This window comes from Acomys minous (genome assembly GCF_964271855.1).
Source record: "Acomys minous genome assembly, chromosome: 12".
Classification (NCBI taxonomy): Eukaryota; Metazoa; Chordata; class Mammalia; order Rodentia; family Muridae; genus Acomys; species Acomys minous.
Window position 1 is genome coordinate 39,959,544 of NC_140493.1, and position 16,653 is coordinate 39,976,196.

The window sequence follows — 16,653 nt, forward strand, 5'->3', positions numbered from 1 at the left end:
CCTAGACTGTTTCACATCACTCTTACGTTAACCTGAAATAGTCATCCTTATCATGACAGAAAAGAAAGCACAGCAGAGCTCAGTGACAAGGCTCCTCTTCTAATGAGCCTCACTCACTTTCCTAGCACTACAGACGCTACCCGGAAGCAATTTCTGCAGCAGAGAACAGCTAGCATGAACCTAAAATTAAGTTCTGCAGTTACTCAACTTAAACCCAACACATCCTTTTGCCTAGGAAGTAATATAATACATATTTTCCTGCAAATTAAGAAAACTTCTAACATAAATTTACTTTTATTATTGGGTGATAGGAACATTTTTAAAATATTAGTTATCTCATAATATTGTGATATATCTTCAAGCAGGTTTAGAAAGGACAACGACATGAAAAAATAGAATAACCCATTCTATCAGGAAGGGTTAATTTACTGACGATTGTGCTACTATGAAACACAGTTCCTTCAGGTCCAAAAGAGAGATGCATATCAATTTAACAATTATAGAACCATTACCATATCTCAGCTGTCCTGGAGTGGGTGGTAGAGCTTCCAATTTTTCTAAAGGGAAGAAAGGGCACAGAGCAAGAATTAATTACTACTGTATAGCAACAGACTTACAAAATGGAAAGACACATTTAGGTTAGTAGATCAAACTTATCCATTTTAAAGAACATTGGTTTAGAGTAAATCACAAGATTAGGAACTAAACAGCTTCAGCCATATGCTGTGGGTCACATACATGGCGGCTCTCTTTTATTTAGGTCATGGTAGCACTATGCAAGGAACCCATTTGTATCACTTACAGTAGAACCACGTTGGAGAAATATAGCTTGTTTTTAAGATGAGAACTCTGGATGGCTTAACAAATACATGAAAATCAATACTGACAGCAGAAAAAAAATACCACTCAAATATGTTTGTTTGTTTGTTTGTTTGTTTAGAGACAGGGTCTTGTTATGTAGACCAGATTGGCCTTGAATCCACAATCTTCCCATGTCCACATTCCAAATGCTAAAATTCCAGGCCCATGCCACCACAACCATAGTAAATTATGTCATTACAACAATGGCTTTGCTGGCTGGTATAATGTCTCCAAATAACTCCATTTTACAATGCACTGAATTTTTTAATTTTCAAGGCTATACTACTAGAATAAGTAGTCTACACACCAAAACAAGCAAAAAAAAGGTTAGTGTTATAATTTAAAATAACGAGTAGTAACATACTATTTATAATGAATGGCAGACACTTGGTCTTTAGTCAAAAAGCCAAGAGGCAATACGTAATATACAACATAAAGTTTTTCCAAGTATTAAAAAAAGTATGTCTCATTACATGTAAAAATTTAGAATTACTACAAAATGCAAATAGCTAGTCCCCCAATCAGAACATCTCACCATCTGTGAAAGATGGAAAAGTTAATAATTCCATCTTCTCTTTCCCCATCCAGCCAAGCAGAATGAGTTGGTAACTCACAGAGGAGAACCTGTATAGATTTGTTCCCCCAGAGGGCACCTATGTTGAAAGCTTGGTTCCCAGTGAGAAGGTGTTCAGAGGTGTAACCTTAGGGAAGTGACTGCATCACTGGGGACCTGACTACATCAATGGATTCATCTGTTATGGAGCTGTAGAACTGTGGCATGACTGAAAGTGGTGGAAAGTAGGATGTGGGTCTTAATTGGAAGACGTGTTTGGAAAAAATACACCTTCTTTGTGTGCAGCCCCGCCCAGTCCCTGCTTCCCGGCCATGATAGGGTGATGAGCTTTGCTGCAAGCCCTCCTGCCATGATGGTCTATCTCGTTATCACTCAGAAACAATGATACCAACCGAACACAGAGTAAGCCATCTGAAACTGTGAGCCAAGAGGAATCCTTCCCTTAAAGATTGTTTTTTTTTCCCCCTTGTATTTTGTCAAAGCAACAAATAGCTGAACAACATGGTGGAGAAATATTTTCCAACTCCTTTTAGGAACAGTATAATACTAAAATCAAAACCTAAGAAATAAAACTGCGTGGAAAGTTATAGGGCTAGAGATCTAGTGTAGAGATAGAATGCTGTGGGTTCAAACCTTGGAAGGTTCAATTCTTAAAATCAAAAGAAGGGAGGAACATTGAAAATGATAAGTCAACTTCCTTCATAGACACAGTTAATTTGTAGTAATGCAAATACTAAAGTAATTTAGTATTAGGAAACTAATTTCTGTAGGGCGTGATGGCACATCACTCTGGGAGGCAGAGGCAGGCAGATTGCCATGAGTTAGAGGCCAGCCTGGTCTACAAAGTGAATCTAAGCCAAGGCTACACAGAGAAACACTGTCTCAAAAAAAGAAGGAAAAAAGGAAACTAATTTCTTAAAATGTAATAAAGGGGGCTAGAGAGATGTCTCAGCAGTTAGCACTGGCTGCTCTTCCACACAGGTTCAGTTCTCAGCACCCACGTAGTGGCCCACAGCACCTGTAACTCCAGTTCCCTGGGTTCTGACAGCCTCTTCTGACCTCAGCAGGAACTGCGTAGACATAGCTCATAGACATACGTGACATAGACATAGGCAAAACACCCATAAACATAAAATAATAAATCTAACAAAAGTTTATTCTAAAATGTAACAAAAGATGAAGAATCCCAGTTTTCTCAGTGACCAAACCAACCAGAGAATCAGATTAGCTTTTAAAAGACTGTAACTACCTAAGGAATAGTTGGTTTTTATTCCTCGATGACTGAGATGCTGTCTCATTGGAATCTCCACTATGAAGCTGAATTACTGTTTATCTAGGAAATGTAAAACCGAAGGGAGTCACTATATAAACCACAAGGGAGCTGGGTATGGTGGGGCACACCTGTAATCCCAGCATTCAGGGAGGCAGCGGCAGGTGGATCTCTGTGAGTTCGAGGCCAGCCTGGTCTACAGAGGGAGTCCAGGGCAGCCAAGGATACATAGAGAAATCCTGTCTCAAAAATAAAAAATAAAAAGTAATTTAAAAAATAAACCACAAGTGAATCAGAAAAGAACCTTTCTTCCTCCCATTTCAAAAATCGTGTAAAGAAAATGACAAGTTAGATAAAAAGAGGGGACAAAGAGAATGAAAAACAAAACAAGGATAAGAAAAATGCAGAAGTTTATTTGGGGGAGCAATTAGAGATTTGATGAGAAATAGATTTTTTTTAAGCTTGAGAAGGAACCCAGGCCACACAAGAAGCTCAATCCAGGGGTTCCGTGGCTGGAGCAGAGGTTTGGGGCCCCTCTGTCCCATCTGCTTTGTAGCTCAGGCATTCGGGTCTCTGGGCTTTGGGTGGACCACTGACAGAGTACAGCACAGTGACCATCACCCCAAGAAGGCAGAGAATCATCCAAGCTGCACTCACCCTTTGCTGCTACTAAGGTTCCAGGACCCCTTGGTTATGATGTGAAAAGTTGACTCTGAATTCTCAGCCAATTGTTTAGGTTTTTTTTTTTTCTTTCTGTATCTAATGAGGCATCTGGTGAGAGAGGAAATGACTAACTAACTGTAAGGTAGGTTCTAATATACTGAACTCCAGCTAATGAGGCTTTTTATTTTGCTATACTGTAAAATAACCAGGAAGTTTTTTCATTGGTAGGGGCTCTTCCTTCAGCCTATCGGCACCCCCTTTAATCTCTGCACTGCACAGTGAGAACAGTCAGGTGGACCTGAGTTCAAGGCCAGCCAGGGCTACATAGTAAGACCCTGTCCCAACAAACAAACAAACAAATAAAAAACAGGCACTCGGGAGGCAGAGGCAGGCAATCTGTGTGAGATCAAGGCCACCTAGGGCTATGTAGAGAGACCCTGGCTCAAAAAACAAACATAAAATGAAATCCCAAGACACATACCATAGTGAGGACAGTAACGCTAAATCTGAGCCTGCACTGTGGTAGAAACCCTACAACCCAACCACAGTCAAGGAGGCATCGCCACTGGAGAGCTCACATTTGCTTCCATCCCAGGATACCCCTACCAGATCTGACCCATAACTCACAGCTGAAATGTGATGTACATTAAAGTATTTTACCACTGGCACTGAAATGCACTCAGGTTCTAGAAGAAAATTAGGTGAAACTGTACTCTGCAGGAGCGGAGCTGCCGCGCCTGTGTGGGTTCAGGTCAGAGGCTCTGTGAAGCCTGGGATGACAGGCATACACAGAGCAGCCCTACTGCAGCAGAGGATAAAAGGCCTGCTCACCGCTCTCTCTCTCTCTCTCTCTCTCTCTCTCTCTCTCTCTCTCTCTCTCTCTCTCTCTCTCTCTCTCTCGGTGGAGAACTACCTCCCCGCGCCAATCATTCCTACCTTGTGAGAAGAAAACTCTAACAGCTTTTAGAACAACAAACAATAGAGCTGAGAGTTTAAGCCTCAGCAGTGGATGACAGGATGACATCCTTTTGATAAAGCAAAGAAAGAACTAAGCGTCCTCTAAGAGACTACCTGTGAAGACAGGCCCCCAGGGCTTAGCGCTTAACTTCTGACAAGGGAGAGGGGTTATCACAGAGGAAAATGACAGGTGTGGAGGCACTGTTTTCTCTCAAGGAAGCAAAGCCAATCCGCCCCACACACATATGCGCATGTGCGCGTGCACACACACACACACACACACACTCACACACACATACGCATATGCATACACACACATACACATATGCAAACACATGCATACACACACTCACACACATACACACATACACATATGCATACACACACACATACACACGCGCACGCACACACACACGCACACACACATCACGGGCTGGGGGGTAATCAATCATGGCATGTAGACATCAGTGCCTTTGACCTATGTGGAATGTGTTCTCTTATTGGTAAGGCAATATTTCCCTTCCTCACTTTTATATAATAACACTTGGCTATTTTACAGAATTACAGTATGTACATGTGACTTCTGTTATCTATAATGAGACATACCTCATTTCTAACATTGCTTTTGCCTTTGAAATCTTTATTAGTTGCTGAAATCTGTGATGTGTCACAATCAACAAGAAAAGGGTTCGAGCCCAATAAAGAAGCCTGGCTGAATAAAGCCCAGGTTTCTTGATTCTTATTTTCACTGTGTCTTTCATGCGATCACATTTTTCCTTAGTAAAGAAAAATCAATTTTATTTATGAAGCCATCAAACCCTTACCCTACTTGAGGAAACAGCTTTCTAACAGCAAATTACCAAACCAATTTATTCCAGTGGCAAAAGACCACGTGCTTACTACTGTTTTCAAAGACTAAAAAAACGTCATATAAATTTGTATTCACAGCAAAGTTATTAATAAAATTAATTATGCAAAAACAAACATAGTGAATATATAGTTAACCTGATAATCCGATCTGGAGAAAAGAAAACAGTGTTTGCTTATATTCCATTTGCCTTTGCCAAACCTTTTTTTTTTTTTAACTACAAAAGTCACTGTTTTTTGAATGTGAGTTTTTCTGTCTATTAACTTAGACAAATGTACAGCACATTAATTCTCTATTGTTTAATTGGTTGTTTTATTTTCATTCTTAGGGTTCCATACATAAATCTCTTGTGTTCTTCAGAAAAGCCATTAAGTGATGTTTCATTGTCATGTTACTGAACTCAAAATAAAAGCAAGATACATAATTAAAGACTGCTCTAAAGTCATAGAATGTCTCCCAGGAAATGCTTGCCTAACGAACCCCACCATTTTCTTGGGGTAGAGGTCTCACTTTGCTGCCCAGGCTAGACCAGAACCAGCCTCAACCACTTAAGGGCTGCAGCAACCAGGGGCACCGCTGCGCACAGCTTGTGTTTCAGGTCAAACTCTATGAAGCCATTTCCATGTTTTGAGATGTAGATGAAATATAAGTAAGAAAGAAATTTAAAATTCTCCAAGTTCCAGTTGTTAATTTCCTTTAAATGACAAGACTCTAATCAAAAAACAAAGAAAAATGAAACAGATAAACCTGAGTTTACTATAAGATTCAGCCTATAGATCTCTTCTTTATTATATTTTATATGATATGATATCATCACATCATATCTTCTTTTCCTTTAAAGATAATTTTATCAATATTTACAAAAATTTATATATGATTCTGAGAATAAGCTATGCTTGCTGGTTTATTTCCTTTTTAACTCTTCTACAAGATAGACTTTAAGTTGAATCAAAAGACTGTAACAGGAGAACTGTAAGTGAGATAGCTATAATTTCCATAGTTTAGTTTCCATTGTTGGATTATAAAAATTGTTTACAACTGGCTCTAGAAAACAGACATGAAGTCCATGGCATACAATAACCATTGTATATTATTTAATAGAAACTATGGTTTGTTATTTTAACGCTGAACTCATTACATTTAATTAAATATATTTTATACAATAAAATTCAAAGTTTGAAATGGTAGACATTTTGAAAAAGCAACTTTCTCATGTCCAACTCTATTTGCTTATTGTGCTCTTATCACATGATCTATTCTAAATGTAGAGGTTTGTTTCAGCCTATTGCCATAAATGTAAAACAAAAAAAAACCAAGAGAAACATTTTAAAAATCATTTTAATAAGTATAAGTAGCAAAACAACTTCTCTCTGAGACAACAGATAACAGTCTAGAGTTCGTGTCTGACACCTGCCTAATGCAGATCCACCTGAGCATCTGCCTGGGGAGTAGAGCCAGCAGCACAACTCAGTCTCGCCTACTAAGAAACTCATGAGGGAGAACAAAGACAAAACTGGTGTTTTTAAACAATAATCAGAGAACTGCAATCCCAGCATAATGACTGTTTACTTTTTAGTAGGAATGAAAACATCAAATGATTATGAAGAAATTCATAGTAATGTCTTAAAGAATACAAAACGTGCTGGACGTGGTGGCTCACGCCTTTAATCCCCGAACTTGGGAGGCAGAGGCAGACGGATCTCTGTGAGTTCAAGGCCAGGCTGGTCTACAAAGCAAGTCCAGGACAGCCAAGGCTACACAGAAAAACCCTGTCTTGAAAAACAAAAAACAACAAACAAAAAGAATGCAAACCATGCTGCATGAAAAATAACTTAGCTAGTTATATTAGATAGCAAAAAGCCATGCACCAAAAACACTACATAATCATGGCTTGGTAACATTCATGCAAGTAACAAAAAATAAATTCTTTAGAAACAGCAAAGAACTTAATTGATTTAGTAGAGTTTAGTTGATAGGTCCTTTTAACTAATTTATTTATTTATTTTGGTTTTTTTCAAGACAGAGTTTCTCTGTGTAGCCTTGGTTGTCCTGGACTTCTTTTGTAGACCAGGCTGGCCTCAAACTCACAGAGATCCACCTGCCTCTGCCTCCCCAAATGCTGGGATTATAGGTATTTGCCACTGCACCCAGTGTGTGTGTATATGTGTGTGTGTGTGTGTGTGTGTGTGTGTGTGTGTGTGTGTGTGTATAATATTCCTACTTAGAGCTTTAGCAGAGCTGTATCACCCTCTTGACCTTCTGGAGAAGCAGATGGGCACCAGAAAGCTGCACCCAGCCCAATACCTACAGACGCCACTGAGCCAGTGACACCACAGCTAAAAACAGGAGCTGGCCAGTGGTGTTAACAAGAAAGATACAGTGCTCAATTAAATATGAATTTACTAATCTGTTAAATTCTGGATTAGGTCATAATTACTATACAAAGGTACAATAATTTTATTTTCCTCCTCTCTCTCACTTCAGAGTATCTTTCTGTCTTTTAAGATAACCAGACATACCACTGGTGTGTGGTTGCTTTGACATATGTAGCTGTATACACGCAACGATTGCAAATGCTTCTTAACACAGCCTTCCCTGCCTTTATGCCTCAGAATAGTAGGAAATTATTATTATATATAACATGTCTTTTTTTAAAGGCTAATACAGTAAACAAGAGTGTAACCTCAAGAAAAGTCTTGCTACTTTCACTTATTGTGGGGATTAGCTTTTTCTCTGAAAAGAATCATATAACCATATATAATATTACAGATGAAAATTTAAAATGAGCTAGAAAAACATTCTATCATAGAATGTCGTAAATAGTACATCTATCTGTGAGAATGGTTGCATAACCCTCCCAAAGATATTCATTTTAAAATAAAACTGCTTAACGTCAAGCAAAGACCAGAGATTTTTTTCCCTAGTTGATTGCTATCCTTCTTTCTATTATTCCTCAAATATGAATCCTTTCACAAAAGATTAGCAGTGAAAAGATTCTTGGAGCTGGGCGGTGGTGGCGCACGTCTTTAATCCCAGCACTCGGGAGGCAGAGGCAGGTGGATCGCTGTGAGTTTGAGGCCAGCCTGGTCTACTGAGTGAGTCCAGGACAGCCAAGGCTACACAGAGAGACCCTGTCTCGGAAAACCAAAAAAAAAAAAAAAAGATTCTTGGACATGTTCTCAGTGGAATGCTGCCTCCCCTAGAAGCAAATGCAGGCAGCTTTGCATAGAGTAAAAAAAAAAAAAAGTGGAGGGGGGTGCAGGGGGGGAGCTGATCTTCTTAGCTGTATCCCAGTGTCCATCACAACCAAGAGCCACACAGTGTAAATGCCCCCAAGAATGGCCACCAGGAAGAGCCTCTGCTTTGAAGATGTGAAGACGTAGCCTCATAGACGGCGACTCCGTCGTGATGTGCAGCTGGTCCACAACCTAGATTCTAGGTTCAAATTCTCTTTGATTTAATAAGCCTCCAACAGAAAATAAGGAGCAATCAAAAATAGCAGCATGCACATATATAGCACTATCAAGACGTTGGTCATGCGTTAGTATCTCTAACAGGAAGAAAACTGCAATTAAATAAAATACCAATATCCTCTTCAAGTTGTTTTCCTCTCTCTCCTAAGATATAATCTCTCTCAGACATAATTTTGAAACATCGGTCATTTAAAAGAAAGTAAGAAATCTGATATACCTCAGCACCCCTCATCATGAAAAAGAAAATAAAAACCCCATATGGCTCATCATGATCACCAGATAAAACCCTACGTGAATAGCGGGGGGGGGGGGGGGGGGGGGGAAGGTGCACACATCAGATCTCTGCTGGTTTCAGAACTATGTGGCTTCCTGTCTAGGGCCAATCTCCACCTCTAACCCTGAACAAATCTGTTGTCCTGAAATCACACTGAACTAAAAATCCGCAGGGCCCGATGCAACCGCCTGCTCTGACAGTTGCCAAATCCCGAATGCATTTTCATGGTGCACAAGGGAGAGACTTAAACCTCTGCCTTCCTGAAGATTTGGTTGCGTTCTCCATCTAGTGTATCCTGGTAGCTTTTAGAGGGACACTACCTAAATATTCGCAAAAAAAGGCGTAATAACTAGGGGCATAGCCAAAGACTGACTGTCAAAAGCTGACACCAAACCTTGGCAGCACAGTTAGTGCTGGAGATGGGCACTATCAGCCATGGTAGAAAGAGTATTTCTTCTATGCCTGCATTGGTAACAATCTCCAGAATAGTTCAAAACCGAAACTAATCTCCAAAAGATACTAGCATTAAATGTGTATGCTTATCTGCTTATTTTTTTTTTAACACTGACATTAGAATTAGCAAAGTATAATATAGTGGAGGATTTTACAGACAAGGAACTACTATGTTAATGTTAATGTACAAAGATGTACACACACATGTGCCTCTTACAGCTCTCTGAAGTTCTGACAACTCGGTTTTTGTCCTTGACCCCGTAAATACTATCTAAGTGGTATTTAATTCTCATCCTCAGAAAATTTCATTAACCCATAAAACCATAAAATATCTCTTTTCACACAGTACGCTGCATTCTTGGGCGATGCTAAATGTTAACTAGTTACTATTAAATGCTAAATAGACTGTGAATTGAAATTAGGATAAAGAATATACAATTTTTTTTTCTGTGTAAACTTCACACAATTCCACCACTACTAGTCTATGCAGCTGTACAGCTACCAAATCTAAAACCACAGCAAAACAGCCTTTCACTTCTGGCGTTAACATGAACTTAGAACTTACATAACCTTTTAGACTACTCAAGAGTACATGCTTATTTGTGGGGTAGGGATACAGGATCTCCCTACATAGCCCAGGGTGGCTCTGAGCTAGGAAAACTCTTGTCTCAGCCTCCTTATGGAGTAGCAAGGCATGAGCTGTTACCTGGCTGTCATTTTTTCATGGTCACAAATTTAATCCTTTAGTTAGTGAAGCATGCAGTGATCACTCAATCACATCCAGGGTTAGATAATGGAAACCTTTTGCTAACAATCTAAAATATTAATGCAAAAAATGTTCTTAAGTGCTCTATTTCAAACAAGCAAGGAGTCCTATCAAACAGACGCTTTGCTATTTGCTACAAACATCTGCCAAGCAACACTGTAAGACAGTACTGTACCAAAGCTATCAGGGCTCTCTGCTGCTGACACCTCCTTCGCACGCTTCACAATGACCATCTCGGGTTTGGGGAATCTGCATGCTAAAAATATTCTAAAATCAGAACTCAGTCAAGCAGTGAAGTCATTACAGTGTGTGCAGATATAAAATATGTAAGAATTTTTAAAGTGCTACATGCTAGCATATAGGAAGACATTCCTAAGCACAGTACAGTAAAACTGACAATGCAGTAGTAAATGGCAGTCATAATAGCCGGTGAGGGCTAGGTGTAGCTCTGAGGTACAGCACTTGCCTAGTGGGTAAGGACTGGCTTGTCTTAGCTCCCCATCACTGAATAATAATGATGATGATGATGATGATGATGATGATGATGATGATGATAGCAGCAACGAGTAGGAGATTTTTAAATTATTCTGTGACCTTAAAGATTTGTCTCCCATCCCCCATGGCCCAGGGTAGTGTTCATGGCTGTAACCCTAGCACCAAGGAGGCAGAGAGAGAAAGATCAAGGGTTAGACCAACCTAGACCACAGTGTAGGTTCCAGGGTAGCCTGAGCTTAGTGAAACCCTTTCTTAAAAAAGGAAAAGGAAAAGTGGGGGGGGGGGGTGTAGGTGCACCTGTGAGTAGAGGACAACTCCTATTATATGACACTATATGTCAAAAGGCCATCACCCTGCCTATGATAACACATCACTCTGGCTATGCTAATACAAAGCAAACAGATGCAATCACATTTCCTCCTCTTCCTGTTCTTTAAGATAGGCCTCACCATATAGTTGGCCTGGGATAGATTAGAGGTGTGCACTCTCACACTTGGTTCACACTTTCATTTCTTTGATGCACCATTTTCATTTTTTCCATCAATTCCTTGTTCATTTGTTGTTTGCTTGTCTGTTGACACAGGGTTGCAGTGTGTTGCCCAGAGGGGATTAGGAGTTTCCTAAGTTAAAATAGCCCTCTTGCTTCATTCTCCCAACTAGTTACAACTACAGCCATGTGCAACCATGCTTGATCTCCAATTCCCTCTTGATTATCCACTCTGTAAAATGTTCCAAGGGTTTATCACCAGGAGACAAGAAGCAAACACAACTGCATGTTTTTCTGTCTGACAATGAGCTGAGTATGGATACAGTGACCAGATATGAACACACTGGGATGAGATCATCACACACATCCGTGCTTACAGAATGATTGTAAAGTGAGGCTCAACAAAATTTGTAGAAAAGTTTGTACTTTATACAATTATTCAAAGTTAATAAAACAAAACTGGAGTCACGTTGGTAGGGACTGATGTTACTTAACTAAAGCATCGTCGTTTAAATGCATAGGAGGAAACAGGGGTCAATCTGAACAAGGCATTGAAATCCACTTTGGATGAGAAAGGCTTCCTCAACCATGTGGTAGAGTGGAAGGGATTGTGGCCCTGGGTGTCAGTGCCCTAACTAAAGTGAAACAACATTTGCATGTGAAGGCATCGATAGTGCTGGTAGTGGTACACTGGTGACAAACAGAATCAGTGACTAGAAAACAAGTGCACTAATAATAATAGGAGTCGGGTATCTGATAGTTACAAATGCAGAAAGTAAGCAAACTAAAATGTACCATGTGGAACTAGGTTAATTACAAATTCTTTATAACTAACACACACACACACACACACACACACACACACACCTCTTTGTTCACTAACTAATCACTTTGAGAATAATCCCCACTAAATGTCAAGGCTATGCAACTCAGGGAGATCTGAGGAGCTACTGCAGATGTAACAGTTAAACACAGTGAGTTATTTGTCTGGATTGTTTTGCTCTATGGAAGCATTAGATAATTGCTGAAACCTTAAAAGTATCTTTGAAAAGTAGTAATGTACTCAAGCTATGATACAGCCATACAGGACAATGTTATTTACCTTTAAAATGTCTTTACAATTTTCATTCATGTACACAATGGATCTTACTCACAACCATCCTCCACGCCTTCTCTCCAGTTCCCTCAGTCCTCTAACAAATCTCCTTCCCCACTTCATGCCTTCTTCTTTTTTTTTTTTTTAAACAACCCACCGAGTTCAATTAGTGCTGTCCAGATCCATCCACAAAGGCATGAGCAAAAACCCCAGTACCCAGGCCCAACACTGACTCTCCCTTCCTTGGCAGTCATAAACTACCAATAAACCCTCACTAGAGATGAGTCTTTCCTCCTTCCATGTTGGAAGTTTTAGCTGGCTTGATCTTGTGCAGGAAACTCCAGCTTCTGTGAGTTCATCTGGGCAACTGTTGTGATGTCATGTCCAGAGGACAGCACTGCTCCCCATCCCTGAACCTTGGGAACACGGAGCTATAGTATCTACTGCTGACCACTCAGTCACTTGTTCTCAGCACTTTGAACAGTTATGTGTACCTGCCTTAGCCACTACCTGACACAGTAAGAAGTTCCTCTGACCAAGCCTGGAAGCAGCACATAAACATAAGCATGTAGGGAGAAGTTGGACAACATGACCGCTTAACACAAGAATATCAACAGGCTCTCCCCTTGGGCCTATGACTTCTCCAGTCTTGGGTTTTCAGTACCAGGACTGACTTCGGTCCTCTGGAGCAGGCCTCAAAGCCAACCAAGAGAGTGGTTGGTTGCCCCATAAATTGTCTTGCCTTTATTGTACCATCTTGCCTGGCAGATCAGTATTGCAACATGCAGGATCCAGTACTGGGTAAGACCATTAATGTCTTTTCTCCCCCAGCAGCCTGCACCTCTAGCACTGGGAAAGCTAGGCAGCAGGAAGAGTCTCTTGGTCAGTTCCAAACTGACTCCATCAAGTCCTACAACCAATGTGGTATCTTCAGTAACAGTAACAACAATTTAGTTGTGGTGGGCCACATAACAGCAACAGTAGCAATAGCCTAGATTGTATGGATGACTCTGGGATCTCCCTGAGTCTCTCAGTACATAGCACTGAGATTTTTATTAATAAACTGTCTCCTGGGAACAGAACTGTTCCTCTTTTTTTTTCCCCCTGACAGGGCTTCTCTGTGTAGCCTTGGCTGTTCTAGACGCACTTTGTACACCAGGCTGGCCTCAGACTCGCAGAGATCCTCTTGCCTCTGCCTCCTAAAGTGCTGGGATGACATTTTTTTCTTTCAATTTTATTCTTAATTAGCTTAGAAATTAGTAGGGTGTCATAAGGTTTCTTCATACATCCTTAGTTTTTCTTAGCCTTTCTCTAATTCCTCCAGAAAAATGTTCCTGTTTCTAGGAAATGCACACCAAAGTACTCTGATTGTAAGTCCTACTGACAGACGGCTCTCAGCATCCACTCGTCTTGTGGGGTCAGTGGTAACTGCAGCTCATGAATACGGCTTTACCTAAGACTGTATACTCTGCCCAGAGCAGTCTACAGTCAACAGCTCCTCTTCACAGTAGAGGCCAAGAACTGTCGTCCACCTCAGGACAATAAAGGTGGGCCTTCCCACCTCCAGAAGTCCCTGCAGGTCAGCTTTGTCTCCCCTGCAGAAATTACCAGAGCTTTGTTTCTCCAGCTGCTGAGCCTGGCCTGGACCCTCCTTTCTGCCCTAAGGTAAGGACAGCAGTACCCAGCGTACTTTGTCTCGCCGGCTGCTTCCCATGGAACTGTAACCTATGACTGAGATCGATCATAGGGCTTCATCCCAGGGACTCATTTTCTAATGATTCAAGGAAAGAAAAAAATGTTTCCTGAGCAATACTAAGAAATCTGTAAATATGAGACTGTACCGAAAAATTCTAAGTGATCAAAACTAAGTGCAGAAAGCACAGGAGGAGAACAGCATTTTAAAGAGCAAATGAAAATGATCTGCGCTCGGAGGCATCTTCGCTGAGGAAATACTTCATCGGAGAGTATGTTCTCGGCAGTAATGGGAAGGAAGAGAACGTAAGTAAAAAGTAATTTAGCCATGCACCACTTAATAGGGACACATCTGAGAAAAGTGCCGTCAGGAAATCTCGGTTGTGCAAACATCAGAGTTTAAACAGCGATGTCATCACCACCATGGTCGTATTTCAGGACCACCATGGTGTATGTGAGTCATCACTGCGATGGTCTGAGTGTAGACTTCTAAAGGCGTACCAGTCCCCAGGGTAGATGGAACCTTTATACCCACTGTCTTGAGTGGTTCTGTGGGTCACAGGGGAATATGCCTTAAAAGGGGATTATGGGAACCCATGCGATCCAGGGCCTGTCTATCTCTCATGCACATCCTCGCTCCCCTGCTCCAGATTTCTTGTTTGGAGACTGTACCTCTTCCTGTCTGCTAATGGCTTTCACATGACTCCCATGCTGCTGTCTGCACCGCTGAAGGAATGTAGCCAAGAGGCAGCGGCAGGGCTTGAAAAGTTAGGCTGTTTAGACACTGCCTCCAAAACTCCAAGCTAAGCTTATCCTTTAGTAGCATTAGCTGTCTCAGATAGCCACTACATTTGTTACACAGCATTCATTTCTCAAAGGTGACTGCTGTATATCTACAAAAAACATGTTAGTTAGTTAGTAGGGCACCTTTTTTCTAAGCAAGCCCCTATGAATCAGAGAAAAAAAAAGTCTCGGATAAGTTTTTTAATATAAGACCATTTGCACATGCAAAATAAAAATTCTACCATTTTCACAAAATGTTCCACATCTTATATCATCACGATCACATTTGTTTATGCTTCTCAACTCAAATGTACCTATGTTTACTATCTGCGTAGTTTCAATTCTCTGCTACCCTAAAACAAATGAATAAAAAGCTCTAGCCTTTGTTATTTAAAATATAGTCCTGAAGCTGTAACATGGACATACCTGGGCAGTGTGAAACCTTTAAACCTACTGAGATAGAATCTTCATTTATACCATAGTTTCAGGTAACGCATGCATAGTAAACACTGTTAAACCAAGTCTATTTTCTATTGAAATACAGACAGCTACAAGGAACATTACCCACCTTTATAATAAAAATAATCCAAAGTCAATTCAAGTTCACAGCCTCTTTCAGACCCCTAAGAGAACTGCCAAGCACCTAGAACCTTGTGAAGGGCCTACAAGGGCAGGGCAGGCATTAGCAGTTCACCTGGGGTAGATGCAACCTTACACCATGAGGAGGGTCCAGCCAGAACAGCTGAAGAGCAGGAAAAGGCAGTGTGAAGGCTGAGAGTACAAAGACGCCGGGGCACGCTTAAGACTAGGGGTTCCTGTCTGTACCTTCTTGAAGATATCTACTCAAAATTATACACAATGAACACAAAGTGTCTCTGGCAGTGCTCGCCCGGAAGTGTAGTGTAACTCCACTGCACCTTGGTTCTGACTGCCACTCAAGCCAACAAACACAGCCTGAAAGACCTTGGCTCAAATGCACAACTATTTATGAACTGCAGTGTTTCAACTGCACACGGAAAGTGTTCTGCTCTTTTTTTTTCTTTTTTTATTAATTTATTCATATTACATCTCAATTGTTAGCCCATCCCTTGTATCCTCCCATTTCTCCCTCCCTCCTGCTTCCTCCCTACTCCCCTCCACTATGTCTGTGACTGAGGGGGACCTCCTCCCCCTGTATATGATCTTAGGGTATCAAGTCTCTCCTTGGTGACCTGTTATCCTTCCTCTGAGTGCCACCAGGCCTCCCTATCAAGGGGACGTGGTCAGAAATGGGGCCCCAGAGTTTGTATGAAAGTCAGACCTCACTCACTACTCAACGGTGGAAAATGTCCTGCTTTTAAGAGTCAAAATGGTTTAACTACAGAAAAACAAAGACAGTATTTTGCTCCTGTCACTCTCAGCATTTTTTAATCAAATCAGTATGTCTCTAGATTACATTGTTAGAGTGCTTAATTTTTAAAAACTGCCATTTCAAGTTGCTGCCTTGATTTTCATTACCAAAACAGAATTTCCAGCGATTTATGAAACGGCCCCAAACACACTTCTGCCATTTTGTACTGTGTGAAGCACTAATCATGGTTATAAAATCAACTCTGAAAACTAGAAGATGCTTTATGTTCTGCAGTTAAAAAAAATATTCAGCCAGGATTTAGGTCTTTACATAAAATAAGGAGCATATCTATTCACTAGTGTGAATATTGCTCTGTATACCTATGCCATACACTTAGATCCTCAAGAACCTAGAAAGACTGCTCAGGCCAAAGGCAGATCACGTAAGGAAAACATTTAAGAACCTCTACGTTTTAAGACTAAGCAGGCTTTTTTTTTTTACTCAGAAGCTGCAACTAATATGTCCAGTATGTAAACATGGGATATAATTTTATCACAAATATGTTTATAACAAATAGTGTAGAAATGATTGTGATGGGGGTTGGAGGGTAG

At 40.7% G+C, this 16,653-nt stretch overlaps 1 protein-coding gene across 1 annotated transcript in view; it reads right to left on the reverse strand.

Annotated features, from left to right (window-relative positions):
• Positions 1 to 16,653, reverse strand: part of TMEM65 (transmembrane protein 65) — a 42,108-nt gene that overhangs the window by 14,519 nt on the left and 10,936 nt on the right. The window contains exon 2 of the mRNA XM_084750706.1: positions 513 to 557. Coding sequence (XP_084606832.1) covers positions 513 to 557 — 45 coding nt within the window. The remainder of the gene's footprint in view (positions 1 to 512; positions 558 to 16,653) is intronic.